General features: G+C 43.4%; 1 protein-coding gene across 5 annotated transcripts in view; it reads left to right on the forward strand.

Annotated features, from left to right (window-relative positions):
- Positions 1 to 17,645, forward strand: part of OSBPL3 (oxysterol binding protein like 3) — a 99,097-nt gene that overhangs the window by 51,520 nt on the left and 29,932 nt on the right. For 3 of the 5 annotated variants that reach the window (XM_081883187.1, XM_081883186.1, XM_081883189.1), the window contains exons 3-12: positions 2,983 to 3,099; positions 3,258 to 3,311; positions 3,535 to 3,648; positions 5,348 to 5,521; positions 6,666 to 6,792; positions 9,216 to 9,319; positions 9,432 to 9,524; positions 10,833 to 10,931; positions 12,064 to 12,220; positions 15,847 to 15,977. In XM_081883187.1, coding sequence (XP_081739313.1) covers positions 2,983 to 3,099; positions 3,258 to 3,311; positions 3,535 to 3,648; positions 5,348 to 5,521; positions 6,666 to 6,792; positions 9,216 to 9,319; positions 9,432 to 9,524; positions 10,833 to 10,931; positions 12,064 to 12,220; positions 15,847 to 15,977 — 1,170 coding nt within the window. The remainder of the gene's footprint in view (positions 1 to 2,982; positions 3,100 to 3,257; positions 3,312 to 3,534; positions 3,649 to 5,347; positions 5,522 to 6,665; positions 6,793 to 9,215; positions 9,320 to 9,431; positions 9,525 to 10,832; positions 10,932 to 12,063; positions 12,221 to 15,846; positions 15,978 to 17,645) is intronic. The other 2 variants (XM_081883188.1, XM_081883190.1) reach the window with 1 other exon arrangement.

Genomic DNA, 17,645 nt, shown 5'->3' on the forward strand with positions numbered 1-17,645 from the left:
TCTGTTGAAAATGCATGCATTTATATTGCTACTTTCGCCCCCGCATAAAGCCATTCTTTGCAATTTCGCCGAGGAAAGCTCTGATTTTAAGTGTACATGCACCGTTCCCTACAGAAGATATGAGAATCTGTTTTGTGCTCTGGTGCCTGCTCCAGACTATAAAAGCGCAAAAATGAGAAAACAGTCCCCCAAGAACATGTTTCGGATGCGAAGCCGTTCTCGCTGTTCTTTGTTTTTAATTTGCTGCTCACAGGCTGTTCTGCTGGTCTAGGCAACCTAGTGAGATTACAGGGGCTTCTCAAAGGCATTATTAAAAGGTTAGACTTCAGACGGTGGAACACATGTTGCTCAAAATGTTGTGGTCTTCCTGGCTTTTAAAAGGTTTGTGTCCCTCATACATGGCAGCTCCTGGAATGGAAATGTTTCCTATTCCCCATTAACCCATCCTAGGAAGCTCCTTTCCAGAAGGCCTATCTGCCTCTCTTGTGGGGACTGGGCCTGCAGGCCTGAGACTCTTTGATGCTCATGAAATCCAAACAAAGCATTTGTGCCATTTCATTTCGCTTTATCAAATCCTTTGCAAGATTAAATTACAATTTTGAAGAAGGCAAGGACAGGTGGCTGAGGGGGATTTGCCTTTGGCCTTGCAGTTTCCAAACCACTTTCAGTGATTTGTCCCTGTTTTCCATGATGAATATGTTCCCTCCTATCTTGTGAAATTAATGTTAGCATTCTTTTGTTACTCCTTATTAATGTGTTTATATACTGTGGTTTGCAGTGTTAAAATACTACAGCAAATCAATGATATTTTAAAAATGGACCGTTTGCCCGGGTTGAGATGGTTTCAAATGACTAATTTTTAACATGTAGGAGTTATTCCACTGACATTTCCGCAAACTTTGTTGCCAATTTGAAATGTGATCAGTTCAGTAACTCCTATTGCTCATTGCTTTCTCACTTGTTGGGTTTGATTTGGGCTCTGAATGTTGTCATACGCATTTTCCTGTTGTCTTGCAGCTCTAAAATGTGGAATAAACAGTTACTTTTCTGCATGCATATTTCATTTGAGGCAACAGAGCATTTTAGGCTTTGTTGTTAAAATCTCTGTTTCATTATTCAGAAACGGGGGAAGGAAAATGGGTAATAAACGTTCAAAAATTTACAAGGATCTTCTGGGCACAAAATATCACATATGGTAGGAGCGGATGAGATTACAAGCGGTAGTTTAGTATGGAATATTCACACTACCATGAGAGCATGCAATGATCATTCTTGTATTGATAAAAACATTAAAAATATTCCTGTGTATTGCTGTATTAATGTACTTCATGATATTGTGTCTGTGTTTGTATATTCATTATGGAAATGAACTTGGGAGCTTTAGGGGTTGCAGGCTCTCTTTCTATGGTACAACTACGAGAGGCAGATCAGAAGCTTTTGCTTCTTCTTTTTTTGGCAAACCACAGTTTACCATTATGAACTTGGAGAATGTCTGGATTTGGACAAACCATGGTTAGTCTTAATCATGGTCCATTAAAACAATTTCCAAACATAAAGAAATTTCAAAGCATGGTTTATGAAGCCTGTTCGTTTTAATAGACCATATCTAGATTAGAAACGGGTTTTTCTGCAGTTATAGAGGTATAATTTCTGTTGTCTCCAGATTTTTTAGCACACTGCCACATTCCATTATTATTCATCTAGTGTTCTGGAACAAAGACCATTTTTTCTTCTGACCTACGATTCTTAATAGTTTCCATTTGTGTACAAGTATTGCCCCAGTTTTTGTGTGGACGTAAGGTTGGTGAGCGTGGTTTGTGAAACATCTGTTTCACTCCACTTCCCTATGACGGTGCAAGCTGTCAGTTTGCGAGCTCAGTTCAGAGGAGAGAGATTGCAGACTGAGATGGTGATAATGATTCAGAGTTTTGCCCATGACAGCAAAAATTAGCTGCGGACAATATACCTCACAATAACTAGGTTCACCAGACACAGTAGTTCCTCTTCTTATCTGCTATACTATTAGAATTCCAGAACACCGTGAATTAAATACAAAAAAAGAGCCACAAAAGTGATATTCCTTGGACATGTTCATAATTCTTACATTTACCAGAGGAATATGAGAGTATGTAAGGGGTGTGACCGGAACCATAGAACTTTTCTCAATTCAGATACAACCTACTATTGTAGAAAGAAAATCTTTACTCGTCCCTCGACCATCAGCTCCTCGTCCCTCGACCATCAGCTACAAATTCACTCTTAAAAATATTGGACCAAACAGCAACTAGACCAGGCATAGGCAAACTCGGCCCTCCAGATGTTTTGGGACTACAACTCCAATGATCCCTAGCTAACAGGACCAGTGGTCAGGAATGATGGGAATTGTAGTCCCAAAACATCTGGAGGGCCGAGTTTGCCTATGCCTGAACTAGACCACTACAAAGGATAAGTGCGGAAAGGCCCATAAGTTCTCACATTTCACTGAACTGTGCAGAAGTGAAAACAGAAGCAAAAACTTCCAGACTTTCCCTCCTGGTTGTGCCTGAGGCATAAAAGGATGCCCTATTCCAAGGCTTACTTAGACTTGCTCCCATAACCATTCAATATAGTTTATTGTTTCATCGGAATGCAGCTGTTGCATATTAAAAGTGTTTAATTTACTTGGCATGCTGGTAGATGGGAATTGTAGTTCAGAACCCCAGGATGGCAAAGACTGCTCCAAACAAATGCATTTATATGCGCCTTTTTGTATTCTGTCCATAATGGCAGTTCAATTCAGAGCCCACTTAGACTGAATTAGCTGCTCTCAATCTGGAAACCCAGTGGGGCAGCCATCTTAAACCCAAGGGACTCCAGTCTGCTTGGGTTGGGATTTTGGCCTGCTGTTAGCATGTTAAAGTTGCTGCTTTTGTTCACTGTCCTCTCATTTGACGAAGGAGAAAAAAGACACTGTTATATATTCTGGGCCTTGTTTCTGAACAGGACAGCTGGGAAATTGTGGAAGGACTGCGGGGAGCCATGAATTACACGCAGGAACCACCGAAACAGGAAGGCTACCTGCTGAAAAAGAGGAAATGGCCTCTGAAAGGTTGGCACAAGGTGAGGACATCTGTCATTGTTGTTTGTTCCCATTAACATTTAAGTCACTTAGTCTGGTGCCCTTGTTGAAAGGCTGGGTGAAGGAGTATTACAGCTCCTCAAGGAACAGTCGCACTGTCTTATGCTTCCTGACTAAAAGAGTTTTCTCTGCATTACAGAGATGCTTCTTTCTGGATAAAGGGATTTTGAAGTATGCAAAGAGCCCAGCTGACGTAAGTACCTCAAAGACACATTGTGCAAACATTGCGTGAATTAATTTGATGTCTGCTTAGGTTTTTGTGAAAGAAATCAGTGATTGTTTGAAAGGATATCAGTAGGCAGAAAGAGGTAATCCTGAAAATAGGGGGTTTTTGTGGGGGGTTTTTGCAGTCTTCTCCCTTGAATTGGGAGTTCAATTGGGAATTGAAATAGTTATTTTTCAATGACTCTTGACAGATAGCGCGAGGCAAGCTGCATGGGTGTATAGACGTTGGGCTTTCGGTGATGTCTGTGAAGAAGTCAACAAAATGTATAGATTTGGATACAGAAGAACACATTTATCATTTAAAGGTAATCCTGTTGTTAAGTAATATCAGAATGTCTTTCTGGTGCTGGAAAAGATTGCATTCAACCTAGAGATCTCCATCTGTTTCCCCAGAATCCTGTTGAATTTGCTATATTTTTCCCTATTTTGCCCAGTTCGCTTAAAATGCAATCTTACTCTCAACTTGCTGCAAGGTCATATCTTACTCTAAGCTTGAACCGAAGGTGTCGTATACGGCTTTGAAAGTGATTGTTTAACTTGAATTCCCACACATGGGAAGAAAGTTTGAAGAACAGCATAGTTTTAACTACTAAATATTATTTTGATGCTTAATATACATTTAAAGTATGTAATCGTGCCAAAGATATATTATTAATAGGCTAAAGATTATTATATGCTTTTTAGTGTGAACGATCGTGATTTTGCATGTTAATATCAAAGGATGTTATATATCGAAGGATATGGGCATAGTGTAATATGCTGCAGCACGGTGCGTCAGAAAATCAGAGTTATACAAGATCTGCTTTTAATCTTTGGAGGGGTGATTGGACTGAGTGAACTAGAACCTCTTTTGCCTGTCAGTAATATGTGTGTAGCTAAGGGAAATCACGCTTCTGCAGTTGCCACTGCTGTTTTCCCATGGTGTTCAGTACTCTGCTTTCAAAGATACATATACAGTTTAACTTTATGTTATCAATTTTCAGCTGTAGGGTATTTCTTAAAAGCCTTTTGATCAGAGCAACCCTGGGGGATAGAACCTGAAGCTGGAATTTGTATTTAGCGCTGGCTCCAGATGAACCCACAGAAAAGGAATAATGATTTGAAGTGGAGCCGCAACTGAGTCACAAGCCATAGAAGACAAAATTGGCTGATGGGGAGTGCATATAAGAAACTCTGCCTTAAGACAGACATCGATTTGTTTTTGTTTTATGCGTGACTAGAGTGTGATGTATTTAATATGTTTTAAATCGTTATAAACTTATATAATTAAGTTGGACTTGGGATCCAAATTGCTGCCCCTGAACTTCAGACTCGAACTTTGGTTCAAAGAATTTGTGTTGATCAGTACAGAATACAACTTGCATATATGGCAAACTCAAAAAGAAATGCAATAGGAATTGAGTATTATGGTGTAGAATCCGCTGCCACTTTAACTTTGGTTCGCTGGTCTGATTGGTTATTTGGAACAGGACAGGCTGCCCATGGTCTCTATGTCATCCCTTGCTTTCTACACGTAGCCTATAGCTTTCCCTTGGTTCTGTAGGTGCCTGGGCCAGGCCCTGTTTGCTACCATAGAGCACTGTGTTTGCTGCCTTTCGTCCTTCCTGCAGCTCAGCATCCCCTTCATAACTAGGCTGAGAAGTAGAAACAAGTTACTAGGACCTCACTAGGACAATTTCCTTCCATCTATTGCAGCAAAACCTCCTCTGTCATTCAGTTCAAAGGAGCGGTGTGGAAGAGTGGTGTTTCACCCATGTCCTGTTTCTGGCCACTGTGAGAACAGAATGCTAGACTAGTTGGGCCTTGATAGGTGTGGCCCAGCAGGTTGCTTCCTATGTAGGTTTTCCAGGTTGCAAAGCAGTCCTAGACTGCAGAATTATTCATTTAGTAAAGACTTTGAACCAACTGAGGGGAGATAAATGAGATCTTTCATCCCACTTACGCTGGGTAGTAGTAATGTGAAAAAATATAACTCTTGTTTTTATAACCTCTGTTTTCCACTAGGCAAAATCTCAGGAAGTCTTTGATGAATGGGTAGCAAAGCTACGCCATCATAGAATGTATCGTCAAAATGAAATTTCCATGTTTCCACATGACATCAACAACCATTTCTTTCCAGCATCAGCTTCTGTTACAGACTCCGTAACTGGCTTTATGGAATCCACGGCAAGCAGAAAGGTAGAAACCACAGGAATGGCAGATGATGGGCTTCCCTTGGGGCTTAATTTGGTCTGACCTCTGTGTTCAGAATAAAACAAGGAATAGAGCTGATATTTGAGGAATAAACGCAATATGTTCCTTTCAAAAAAACCACTGTAGTGCTCATTCTTTTTCCAGTACCAGTGGAGGTAAAGAATGAATATCAACAAAAGCTGAGTGTTTTGTGGCGATTTGGGAATTTGGTGGCTTCAAAATAAAACAAAGAAATCAAAACAAAGCTTCATCCAAGTCAATTGATACTAAGCAGCATAGTTTACGTTTCCATTAACTGAAGAAAGGGCTACTTTTCATGCTTTCTTTATGTGCTGTGTGACCTGATGAGTATATGGATAAGCAACACGGTGCCCTTCAGACATTGTCAGACTACAACTCCCATCATCCCTTCCCATTGTCCTAGCTGATTGAAACTGATGAGAGTTGGAGTTCAGAACACCTGGAACACACCAATTTGGCTAGCCTTTTTCTGTGGCGTTTGGGAGGATACAAAGTGCACTATAGCCCGTCTCATTCTTGTTGTTCACTTTCCTCACTTCCTGTTGTTCTGGCAACAACCTGGTCATTTAGGTAGAGAAACTGTCTTCACTAGGGCTGTCCAGTTGCCTTCCTGACGGACCATGGATTTTCTTTGCCCAAATGTCCGTAACGGCCTGAAGGCCATTGATAGGAAATGTCAGTGTTGAAGCAGTTGGGAAGTATTTGCATTTTTGGCTTGTGGAAATGACAGCATGAATGGGTCTTTACTAGTATGTAAGAATTTAGCTTGAAATTTGGTAATTTTAGTGGGGCAAGGCCACTGAGTGTACTTTATCTTTCAGCCAACCTGCAGCTAGCAATGGCGCAGGTTGAGCTTTACTTCAGGGATGGAGAACCTGTGGCTGCCCAGATGTTGGACTCCAACTCCCATCAGCCCCCGCTCCAGGTTTCCCATTCCTGCTTTAATGCATGCAGCTTTGGGGAAATCGCTTTTGCAAAGCCTTTCCCACCTGGAGTTAAACATCTGTGCTTGCTTTTAAGTGTCATTCATCATAACAAAGCATGCAAAGTATTTCTCCCCTTACTGGAATATTTTTATTGATGATGTAATCCTGTTTCCACGCAACAGCGAGGCAGCATGACTCAACAGAATTCATTGCAGACTGGAAGTAGTTTGTCATTCTCCTGCTCAAACAATGACTCAAGGATCCCACCTTGGCTGCAGTCTTCGGAGGATATGGAAAGATGTTCAAAAGGTAAAAAGTAGAAATTCAGTCTTCTAAGTTACTTAGCGTTTACAGAACGTTCTTCATGGTTCTATGGCCTGATGCAACATCCGCCTTAAAAAGCAATTTTTAAGGCGGAAATTGGAAAGCAATTGGAAAGCAATTTTTAAAACAAGCTTTGATAATAGACCATGTGACTCTGAAGTTAGGGTTACTTCTCCTCCTCTCCATTTCAAGAGCCTATCACCTGCCTTGTCAATTGCTTCAGCCTCTAAAATGGACTGGACTCCAAATAACAGGTGACTGAAGTTCAAATGGAGAGTTTGAAATAACTTGTTCCTAGGTGGGACATAGATGGGTGGTGGAAAGATGTGTAAAGCGTGTGTGTGTGTGTGTGTGTGTGTGTGTGCACCCCCTGGGAATGAAAATGGGGGTGGGGGGTTGGTTTCTTTACAGCCTTTGGGCTGGAGTTCCTTGGGCTAAAGGTGATATTATCAGAGGTGTTACAAAACATACGTTAGGCAGCATAGCTAATGATCAGGGTTGGTGAGAACCACAGGGCAATAGGTTCCCCACCCCTGGCGTAAATCATTGTCCTAGCACTATGCTCACCCCAGCTGCAGGACTCCTCACTGTGAAACTTCTTTTTTAAAAAACAAACAAACCCTGTTTGCTGCTAGTGTCCTTTTTAGGCTAGGAAGGAATGAGGAACGTGTGGTTGAGTACTCTCAACATGGGGAGAAAGGCAGAGAGGACATGCAGGTGCATAGGAACTGAAACTGGGTTTCAAAGCAGATTAGGAACATGGGCAGCAGCCTTCTAGTGAGTCAAGCCAGTGAGCTACAGCCCTTCCTTGGTTTGAGAAGAACAGGTGGAAGGCGATTAGAATGCCCTTGAAAAAAAGATTTGTTCCAAAACACATTGAGCCTAATAAATCCTCTTCCTATGTACTTCGGGGTATACTCCATTTCCTTCCTCTGACTGGGGTCTTCCTCACTTCTGAGCACTGCCAGGATACCAGCATCTTCTGCTATTGTGTTCCTCTCTGCTTTCCTACCCAAAACTCTCTCAGGAGCTCTCTTTGAGTAAGCAACTGGGTCAGGCATGCGAGCTACCTTTAAAATACCTTTTTCTCCTAGCCTATGTTTTCTAATGGAGTGTGTATGGGTTTGTTTGGGGTTTTTTTGGTAGGCATGGAGAGGGAGGGAGAAATTCAGCCGTTCAAGAAAAACTAGCCCCCAGAGCCTAGTTTGTGTGGAACATCTTCTCCAGTCTTGTTTACACGTCACTCAGTTTTACTGCTTCGGTTTTTGATAGGGCTGTTTCAAGTTAAATTCTTGTAAGAGAGTGCTAACTTAGCTGCGTATTAAGAATTAGACAATCTCATCCAGTCTCTTGAGGAAGCTAATAATTACAGTGAGAACAATGCTTTATGGTGCTATTAGTCTAAAGAAATGGAATAGAGGAGGGCCAGGACTCCCTCCGAAGGTCGTGGACTCTCCTTCCTTGGAGGTTTTAGATGTTGGATGGCCATCGGTCAGGCATGCTTTAGCTGAGATTCCTGCCTTTCAGGGGGTTGGACTGGGGGGAGGTCCCTTCCTACTCTATGACCTTATGCTCAAAGATGCTGCTTAAACTCTCTTCTCCCTGCAAACGTTATTGCAACCTGTGAGGTGAGAGTGTGGTTGCTCACGAAGATAACAGCCAGGACTCCGGCCTGTTTTTACAGGTTTTATTGAGTGCAAAACTTATGTACAGTGTAGAAGTCCAAAAACCACGTCTGCCTTAATCGCTAGCAGATTCCGGAAGTGCCTTCTTCCTGTTTGCCCTCCAGCATAAAAGCCCGGGAAAACCTCCTCTTTTCCTTACGTGAAATTCCCTGGCGAAAACTATGCGACGGAAGAGGCACATCCACTTCCCTGGGAGTAGTGTCTTGGCTCCCCTCCGCCTGACTGAGCCTTTGCCTCGTCTCCCCCCAACCTTTTCTCTCTTCGTCCGTGTCTCCTGAAGGCTTCTTCTCCCCAGACTCTGAGGAAGTGCAGCTGCTCAACAGAGGAGGAGGCTGTCTGTACGTTCCTGTCCCCCCCCCCCCCCCGTGAATGCAGACCCCTGACACAGCCCTTTTAAACATGGATCATATATTTCATAGGTGGTATGTTTTTGCGCCACTGCTTTGTGTGTGCTAAAATCCTACCCACCTATTCGTAAGCTTTGCTTTTAATAGCTGTTTCAACAGATCCTGGGAGAGTAACCACAGAATCAGAATGTAACCGACAGCCAGACACATCTGTCATAATCTTCTGAATTACCTAGTAATCAGTTACCATTAGAGTTCTGCTGAAAGATACATTGCGCATACACTAGATAAATGGAGGGGTAGATAACCTCTTCCTCCCTCTCCCCTCCCCCTCTCTTTTACAAAGCACTGAAAATCGTTTCTTTCTTCCCAACAGACCTCTCCCACTGTCATAACTATCTGCTGGAAATGAGCCAGCTTCTGCAAAGCATGGAAGTTCTCCACAGGACATACTCAGCGCCCGCCATAAATGCCATGCAGGTTAGTTGTGCAAATTGCTACCTCTGTTCGGTCATGCTGCTAGCTCGTGTCAGCTTTCTTCCTAGAGTTGTGATAAATGCCGTTCTTCTCTTTCCCGTGTGCTGTTCTAAAGGGCATCCCCTTTGAAAGTCCTAAAAAGGAAAAAAGAACACACAGGAGGTGGCGTTCCCGAGGTCTTAGTAAAGATGCGAAAGGAATGTTGCAGGTAACCAGCCTCTCTTCACCCATCCTCTTCCAGGCTTAGCCTAAAAATGTAGGTGTGGATGAACTGGTGAAAACTCATTTTCTCCAATATAATTGACGGTCTTAGTAATTGCTCTCGGTGACAGATGGTGATTCCGTTCTGCTGGTGTGATATAAGCAGAGGGTGCTGCATTCACTAATCTATTGAGCCTTTCGTTCGCTGAACTTTTGACAGCATAATAAATAACATTTATATCCAAGATTGGCTCCATCCATCTGGAGAATGCACATTTATTTGGGTTGCTGAGTTTACAGGGGTCTGCAGAAGGGTGAAAGGGGTAGCGCAGTCGTAAGAGTACACACTTTGCATGCATAATATCTCACGCCAATGCCAAACATTTCCCATTAAAGAATATCTGGTAGTGGCTTCTTAAGCCTTAGAAAGCTGTTGTCATTTTGGGGTAGGGGAACTAGGCTAGTTTTGGTCTGACGCAGATGAGGCTAGGGATGTCATGCTGGTCAACTGATTGGTCAAATACGATTAATTGGCTGCAGTCCAACATGTTAGGAGCACCCTGTGTGACTAACAGCTTTCTGTTGCATCCCAGTGTCATTTGACAGCAATACAAACAGTGAGAGTCCCTTGCTGTGCAGCCCTGAAGGAATCAGGGCTGAGCATGCGAGTCCACTCCTCACTTTTGGGAACAACTATTCCTTGACTTCCTGCCTTCTCCCTCACTTTTAAGCAGCATGGGCGAGCTTCTCCTACTAGTCACGTATTGTAACCACAGCCATACATTCCAGTAGCAGGTGGGACCAGACCCACACACCATTGCACAACAATAGGTCTGTTTTTATTATTTAAACTTCACTATCATTAGGTCTTTCAGGAATCCACTGCTTATATTTCAAATCCTGCCCGCAACTTCATATCTGGGTGATACTTTGATAGATAATCCATCAATGGTCCCAATTCCTCCTTAGTCATGATGTCCTCTTAGTTTGGCAGTTAATTTCGCCGTTTCAGCCTAGTCCATCAATTTCATAAGCCATTATTCCTTTGAATTGTTTGCGTTTCCTGTGGGGAGGAAGGGCTTCAAGTGTTCGTTCTTTCATAGTGCTCTATAAAGCTTCTGGGAGGTCCCCTCGTTCTTTGGGCAGCTAGCAAATTCTCTTTATAGCATACATGTTTAAATGCTTGTCTATTATTTGGCCAGTCAATTGACCAAGTTTTATGTTTTTGTTTCATTTTTTTTTATGTTCTTGACCGGTCAAATACCACCCCCCTAATATACTGGCCAATACGCTTTCTGCCATGTCCGTACTCCAGCCTAGCAATCCCACCACCCCTTACCTTTTCCTTCCCCATACCTCCAATCCTCTGAATTCAGCAAGGCATTTAATGAGGAGCATGAGCACATCCTTTCAGGTGAGTGATTGACAACTTCCTCCGCAGCTTAGGTGGGGACTTTCTGATAGAGAGCAGGAAGCTTGTTTATAGCTAGGAAAGGAGACAGTTGAACTGAGGGGGGGGGTTGCATAGATCAACATAGGAAGGGAGGATCGAATCCTGGACCAGAAAAGAGAGTTGAATGGTGTACTCTGTAATCACCTTTTAAACATGAGTTAATTGACATTTGTGATGGGTATTGGCATGGCCTCAAATTAACCTCATGTCCCCCCCCCCAATGCACAAGCAAATCCCACAGTACTTACACTTATTTAATGTTACAAAGAGTCTGTAAAGAACATAGAAAGGATCGCATTAGGCCCAAGCACATGGCTTGGCATTTCCTGTTTCAATTGTAAGCTGCTGTGGGCATCTGCTTGTGAAGTGGGGAATAAGTTTTGTTAAATAAATCAAGAAATAAGGAGAAGGGAAGGAAGAGATCAAGGGGTGGTAAGTAAGTAGTGAGGCTAAGGAAGGGGGAAAGCGAGGTGTGGTATAGCCGTTGTTCCCAGTGATGCTGTGATTGTTCAACCACGGTTTTGCCTGAAAATGTGGGTATTGAGGGAGAAGAAAGTGAAGGTGTTCAAGGAATAAGGAAGTTCCCAGGCGAAGGAGGCAGAAGGAAATTGTTGGCAAATGACTGGGTAGAATGGAGTGAGCAAGTGAAGGAACTATAATTGTGGATAAGGAGCAGGAGAGTTTTCAGGGTGAGGTCTAGGGAAGGAAACTGGAGCAGAGGATTCAGGATAGAGTGGATAACTTAATGGAAAGAGAGTAGCTCAGCATCGATTTTTCTGAGCAATCTGAAGTGAGAAGAGAAACAGCAGGAAGGAAAGCTTCAATGCGGAAGGTGCAGAGATGAAGAGCACCACTTGAAATGCTCAAGCAAAACTTCAAAACCCTTAACTAAGGGTTTGGGTAAGCTCCACGGACAAATCTGTGGCGTAAAATGGGGGTGCAGTAGGGTACGGGGGGTTCTTCTGGTTTGCGAGTGGCAATGGTCTGTTTCAGATCAATGTCTTTCCCTTCCTTTCTGAATCTTGAATGTAAGTTGCTGGCAAGCTGGAACCTTTTGTACTAATATCGCACCGCTGGTGTGTGTTCCTTATAGGTACCAACTGTTCTTTCTGCTCCATTGAGACTGCACGCTTCCAACCCCAATTTATCCACATTAGATTTTGGCGAAGAGAAAATTTACTCTAATGGTTCCGAAACAACATCGGAATTCTCTAAAATGCAAGAGGACTTGTGTCACATAGCACACAAAGGTAAATGGGATTTTGCTCAGTGTCAATTTTTTTTAAAAAAACCAACAACATGGAAGTTAGAGGTGGGGTTTGTGAGAAATCCAGTAAAAAAGTGATGTGCGGTTAATGTTGTAAGAATTCAGATGCTTTTAAAATGCCTCTTGCACAATGAGTTATCAAAGTATGGAATTGTGATTTGAGCTTTGGACTTTCTTTTGAGCAGCTTGAACCAGACTAATTATTGTTTCTTTCAGCCTTATCTGAATTAATGCATAACTTTATGTATGCGCACATATTAAGGAGGCATCTAGAAAAGAACGCTCAGGTCCATTTTGCAAATCCTTCCCATTCATCAAAATTCTCTGAAGCTGGCCTTCATCCAACACCCCTCATGAATAGTTGTGGCAATCTAATCCATTTTTGAACTGTTTATGTAAGTCTAGGGAATCTTCTAACCTGAAGAGCAGTTGTGAAAGCCTTTATCTGAAAATGCAGCTGCATATTGCATCTGGTTTATGTGTACAGATGTTGAATGTAGCTTCCTGAATTTTAGAGTTGGCATTTGTGATGTAAGGGGGTTGCTATGGTAGTAACCTATTTTTAGTGGATGCAGAAGAGAGGGGGGGGGTCATTTTAAGGCGCTATGAGGCCAGCTCAAGCTGGCACTAGTCAGCCCTTTTGCAAGATTAATAAATAAACCAGCAGCTCACACTTTATTAGTATGTCTGCTAAATCGTGCCATCTGTATTCATTTTAACAGTGTTCTAGTAGCAAAGGGAAAGGGAACCTTGGAAATGACAGAGATAATTATTCAAGTCTTTTATAAAAAGGATTTTTTTAAAAAACACATTTCATTAATCACAGAAAATATTCCGTGACCTCACACCTTACACCATCTTGTTTGTAGGTAAAACTTTGGCTTTTTGAAGCTGCTTTAAATCCCCATGTTGCTTTGTATGATTAAATCCATTATTTAGTTCAGGCTTTGCTTAGGGTTAGGTGTGAAGCTGTGTTTGTGCAGAATCACAGAACTGTAGAGTTGGAAGGGAACCCCAAGGATCATCAAGTCCAACCCCCTGCAGTGCAGAAATATTTTCCGCCAACAAGGGACTCAAAACCACTGCCTAGAGATCGAGAGTCTCTTGCTCTACCAATTGAGCTATCCCAGCATAGGGGAACATGGGTGGCGCTGTGGTATAAACCACTGAGACTCTTGGGCTTGCCGATTGGAAGGTTAGTGGTTCAAATCCTCGCAACGGAGTGAGCTCCCATGGCTCTGTCCCAGCTCCTGCCAACCTAGAAGTTTGAAAGCACACCAGTGCAAGTAGAAAAATAGGTACCGCTGTGGCAGGAAGGTAACCGGTGTTTCTGTGCGCTCTGGTTTCTGTCACGGTGTTCCGTTGCACCAGAAGCGGTTTGATCATGTTGGCCACATGTCCCAGAAAGCTGTCTGTGGAGAAACGCCGGCTCCCTTGGCCTGAAAGCGAGATGAGTGTCGCACCTCATAGTCGCCTTTGACTGGACTTAACCATCCAGGGGTCCTTTACCTTTACTTGTCATCAGCATAATGATGAAATACTTAATTATGCACCCAGAGAAGCCATGCCTCAGAGGTATCTTGGTTCCTCCTGCTGCCGTCCCTCCCTGTATCGTTGTTAGTATATATTTCTGGTCTGTCCCTCTTACAAAGGATTCAGGTTAACACATTCATATAAGGACTGAAACTGTGACCTAGAGCCCTGTAGCTGTCATTACATGGTGACTTTGAACATTGACTTCAGCTGGGAAAAGTGCCCAATGACAAGGTTACAATTAAGCAATGGGTAGTTACGTCATGCAGGCCCACCATTAGCTGGTGTTACATATTTCCTGGTATCTTGCAGTGATAACATGTCAAGTTATTTTTTGCTCAAGGCTGTAGATGTACATAAAGACTCTCCTCCCTGCAAGAGAGGGGAGTGGTTGTGGGCGGGAGCCTGAGCTCCGCCCCTAGCAGGGGGCGTTAGCCCCCTGCCTTCACCTCACCTGGCTGGCGCCCACGCCCCTCAGCAGGCATCCAACCAGGTGTCTGAGGGGGGGCGTGTTCAGCAGCCTTTTGCTGCGGCGACAGCCTTCGCCCAGCCTCATTCTTCGTCCTCTCACCACGAGTCATATTTCCTGGTATCTTGCAGTGATAACATGTCAAGTTATTTTTTGCTCAAGGCTGTAGATGTACATAACATGAAAATAACTAACCTAACCCTGAGCTTTGCATTCCTTACTTCCTGTTCATTTGTATTCTGTTGTTTAGAAAATGAACACACCGAAGATCAGTGCTCTTAAAACTCATTTCAGTTTAGGTGCTTACTGCTTTTTATATTGTTGAGAAGCAGCCTGGTGCAGCAGTTCATATTGGACCTAGGCTCCAATCCCCGCTCGGCTGCGATATCTCAGCTTAACTCTATCCCACAGAGGATAGAGTGGGATAACTCCAAATACTGTATAGTGCCAAATACAGATACAAAAGTTATTAGATCAGTAGAGAAGCTTTGCAAACAAGCCCAGAAAAGTTACTAAGCTGCAGTTCTATTAGCCTTCTAAGAAGCCTAGTGCCTAGTGGTGTGTCAGGGGCAGCAGGCCTGAGAGCCAGTGTGGTGTAGTGGTTAAGAGCAGTAGTCTCATAATCTGGGGAACCGGGTTTGCGCCTCCGCTCCTCCACATGCAGCTTCTGGGTGACCTTGGGCCAGTCACACTTCTCTGAAGTCTCTCAGCCCCACTCACCTCACAGAGTGTTTGTTGTGGGGGAGGAAGGGAAAGGAGAATGTTAGCCGCTTTGAGACTCCTTAAAGGGAGTGAAAGGCGGGATATCAAATCCAAACTCCTCCTCTTCTTCTTCTTCTTCTTCTTCTTCTTCTTCTTCTTCTTCTTCTTCTTCTTCTTCTTTGTAAATCAGTTGCTGGGATTCACATGGGGTGAAAGCACTGTTGCACCCAGGTCCTGCTTCCAGGCTTCCCCTTGGCTGTCATCTTGTGCTGGACTAGATGGGCCTTTGGTCTGATCCATCAGAGAGAGCTCTTCTCATGCTCTGAGGTTTTTAAATTGTGGATTTCCCGCTGTTTTGAAAATTGTGCGAAGCCGCAAGATAAATGAATAGTAGATTGCATTTCCATACTGTCCGTAGAAGACGGAAAACCATCTCTTCTCTAGCCCGCATGGAAACTTGAGCTACCAATTGCAAAGGAGGGATGGATTGCTCTGTCTCTTGTGTCAGCTCTTGCATTTCCCTATTGACCACCGAGGGAACAGGCTGGTGGGCTGGAGCGATTTGTTGCTTCTCTGCTAGCCTGCTCACTCACCTGCATGAAATTCATTAAAGCTGCCAAGTGAGTAATTAAATGCAAAGCTTATCTGGTCATGAGCAAATAATCATAATCATTGCCCTCGGTTGCATTAGATTGTGGATTTGGTGTGTGTGTTTATTTTATGAATCTGTATCCCCCCCCCTTTTGCATTAAAATCTTGCAAAGCACTTTGCTTTGTATTTATGTAATCAGCAACAGAAATGTTTTCATTCTCGCTTTTTGCCATGCTGTGTTTGTCTCTCCAGCTGCTCTTCTGCACACATTTTGCCCTGGTGTCATTTCTGTAACTTTGACTATTTTCTATAGTGTACTTCACCTTAAAGTCGGCTTTCAGTACGATCTCGACGGAGAGAGAGAAGCTGCAGCAGATGTTTGAACATGATTCAGCCTCATCTCCATCTGCGCAAATAGCTGGACTGAAGAATGCCTTATCATCTGTAAGTGACCCACATTGATCGCTCTGATGTTCAGAGGCATGCCTCATAAATCACTTGCTTATCTCGTCTTGGTTTGATCTTTGCCTGTGTTTACAACTCACTGAAATAAGACCGATGGAATGCCATCGAATGCATGAGGAGCCTTTCGTGTCCTGAACCTTTTGATGTGTGCATATTCATTTCTTTCAGTCATGAGTTGTCAATCATTGGAGTGCCAGTTTACATATGAACAACCTTGTATGCCTAAGGGGTGTTCACAGGAGACACGATGTTTGTCTGTGTGCTGCACATACAGATTTATGTTGCAGACCCCTAAACCAACCTTCCCCAGCTTGGGGTCCTTGAGATATTTTGGACTATAAATTATGCCGGCACAGCTAATAGTTGAGGATCATGGGAGTTGTGGTCCAAAACAACTTGAGGGCACCTGGTTGGGAAAGACTCCTCTACGCATTGTGTGGGCAGGTCTTGCATCTTCAGCAATGTTGCGTCCCAAGTGCTTTCCTTTTTCCTCGTGGGAATGAACGATAGCCTTTCTGCTACATGGCGGAATGAGAAGTAGAGTAGTTGAAAGCAACAATAAGGGCTACTTGAGACATGAATCTGATTATGTCCAGAGTGTGTTCCCAACACACTTAACCGCGGCTCGGATTTTAGCCCTTTTTTCTTTGCTTTATATAGTTCATTGAGAGATACTGAGAACTATCTGCATAGCTCTGGTGTGTGTTCTACTTCTTGGCTGAATGCTATTTTTCTGGGCCATGGGATCAGGTGACAGAACTCAAGGCAGCTTTATAATGCACAGGGATATTTTTTTTTGGGGGGGGGGGTAAAGTAGACTAAACCAAGCGTCTCCATTGTTGGAATCCATCTGTCTCAAGAGACAATGGAGTGCACCTCCAGGGGTGAAGTTAAACTGCTGGAGAATCACAGCGCCTGTTGTGGCTGCTGAGACCAGTTACTCATAACTGCTGCCTCCAACATTGTTTTTGCTGTGTTAGCAGCACTGAAGTGAGCACAAGCCTGGGCAGAGTGTATGGAGGTCCTGGGCTGTCCAAATGGCAAGATCCTGCCCCCCGGCATCGCTTGTGGGCCAAAGGAAAGCAGAGCAATACATTTGGCATCAACTTGGCTACAGGAGTTGGAAGAAGGAGACGTACAAGGCACCATCCAACCGTCTTAGGGACGCCACTCCAGATTTGTGTAGGGTTTACTCCTTAACCCTTTCTTCTCCCTAAAATATCCCACAAGGCAGTGGGTAGAGATTTTTCCTTAGGGTTTACTCCCAAATCCTTTCTCACCAATGAGTATAGCTGCAAAGCAAGTGGAGGTTTAGGTTCAGAGTTCTCCTACTCCTCCCTGATACCAGGTGTATCAGTGATGGCTTTTTCAGCCCATGGCCAAGATGGGTAGTGGGCTCTTGCTCACTCTTCCACAGTCTTCATGCAGAGGCTGGATTATGGAGGATACTCAAACTCTGGATTTTCTGCATTGAGCACTAGAGGCCGCCTATAACTCGAAGACTCTAGGCAAGCAATATGTGGGCATTGTATAAATATTAATAAACTTATTCAGTACCTATAAAGTAGTTTTTAGAAATTGTGAGGAATTAGTCAACAACAGATTAAACTGAGTATTTCTCAAAGTTCATGTAGGTGTAGTTCATTT

This window comes from Podarcis melisellensis (assembly GCF_964234715.1).
Source record: "Podarcis melisellensis genome assembly, chromosome: 12".
NCBI lineage: Eukaryota > Metazoa > Chordata > Lepidosauria > Squamata > Lacertidae > Podarcis > Podarcis melisellensis.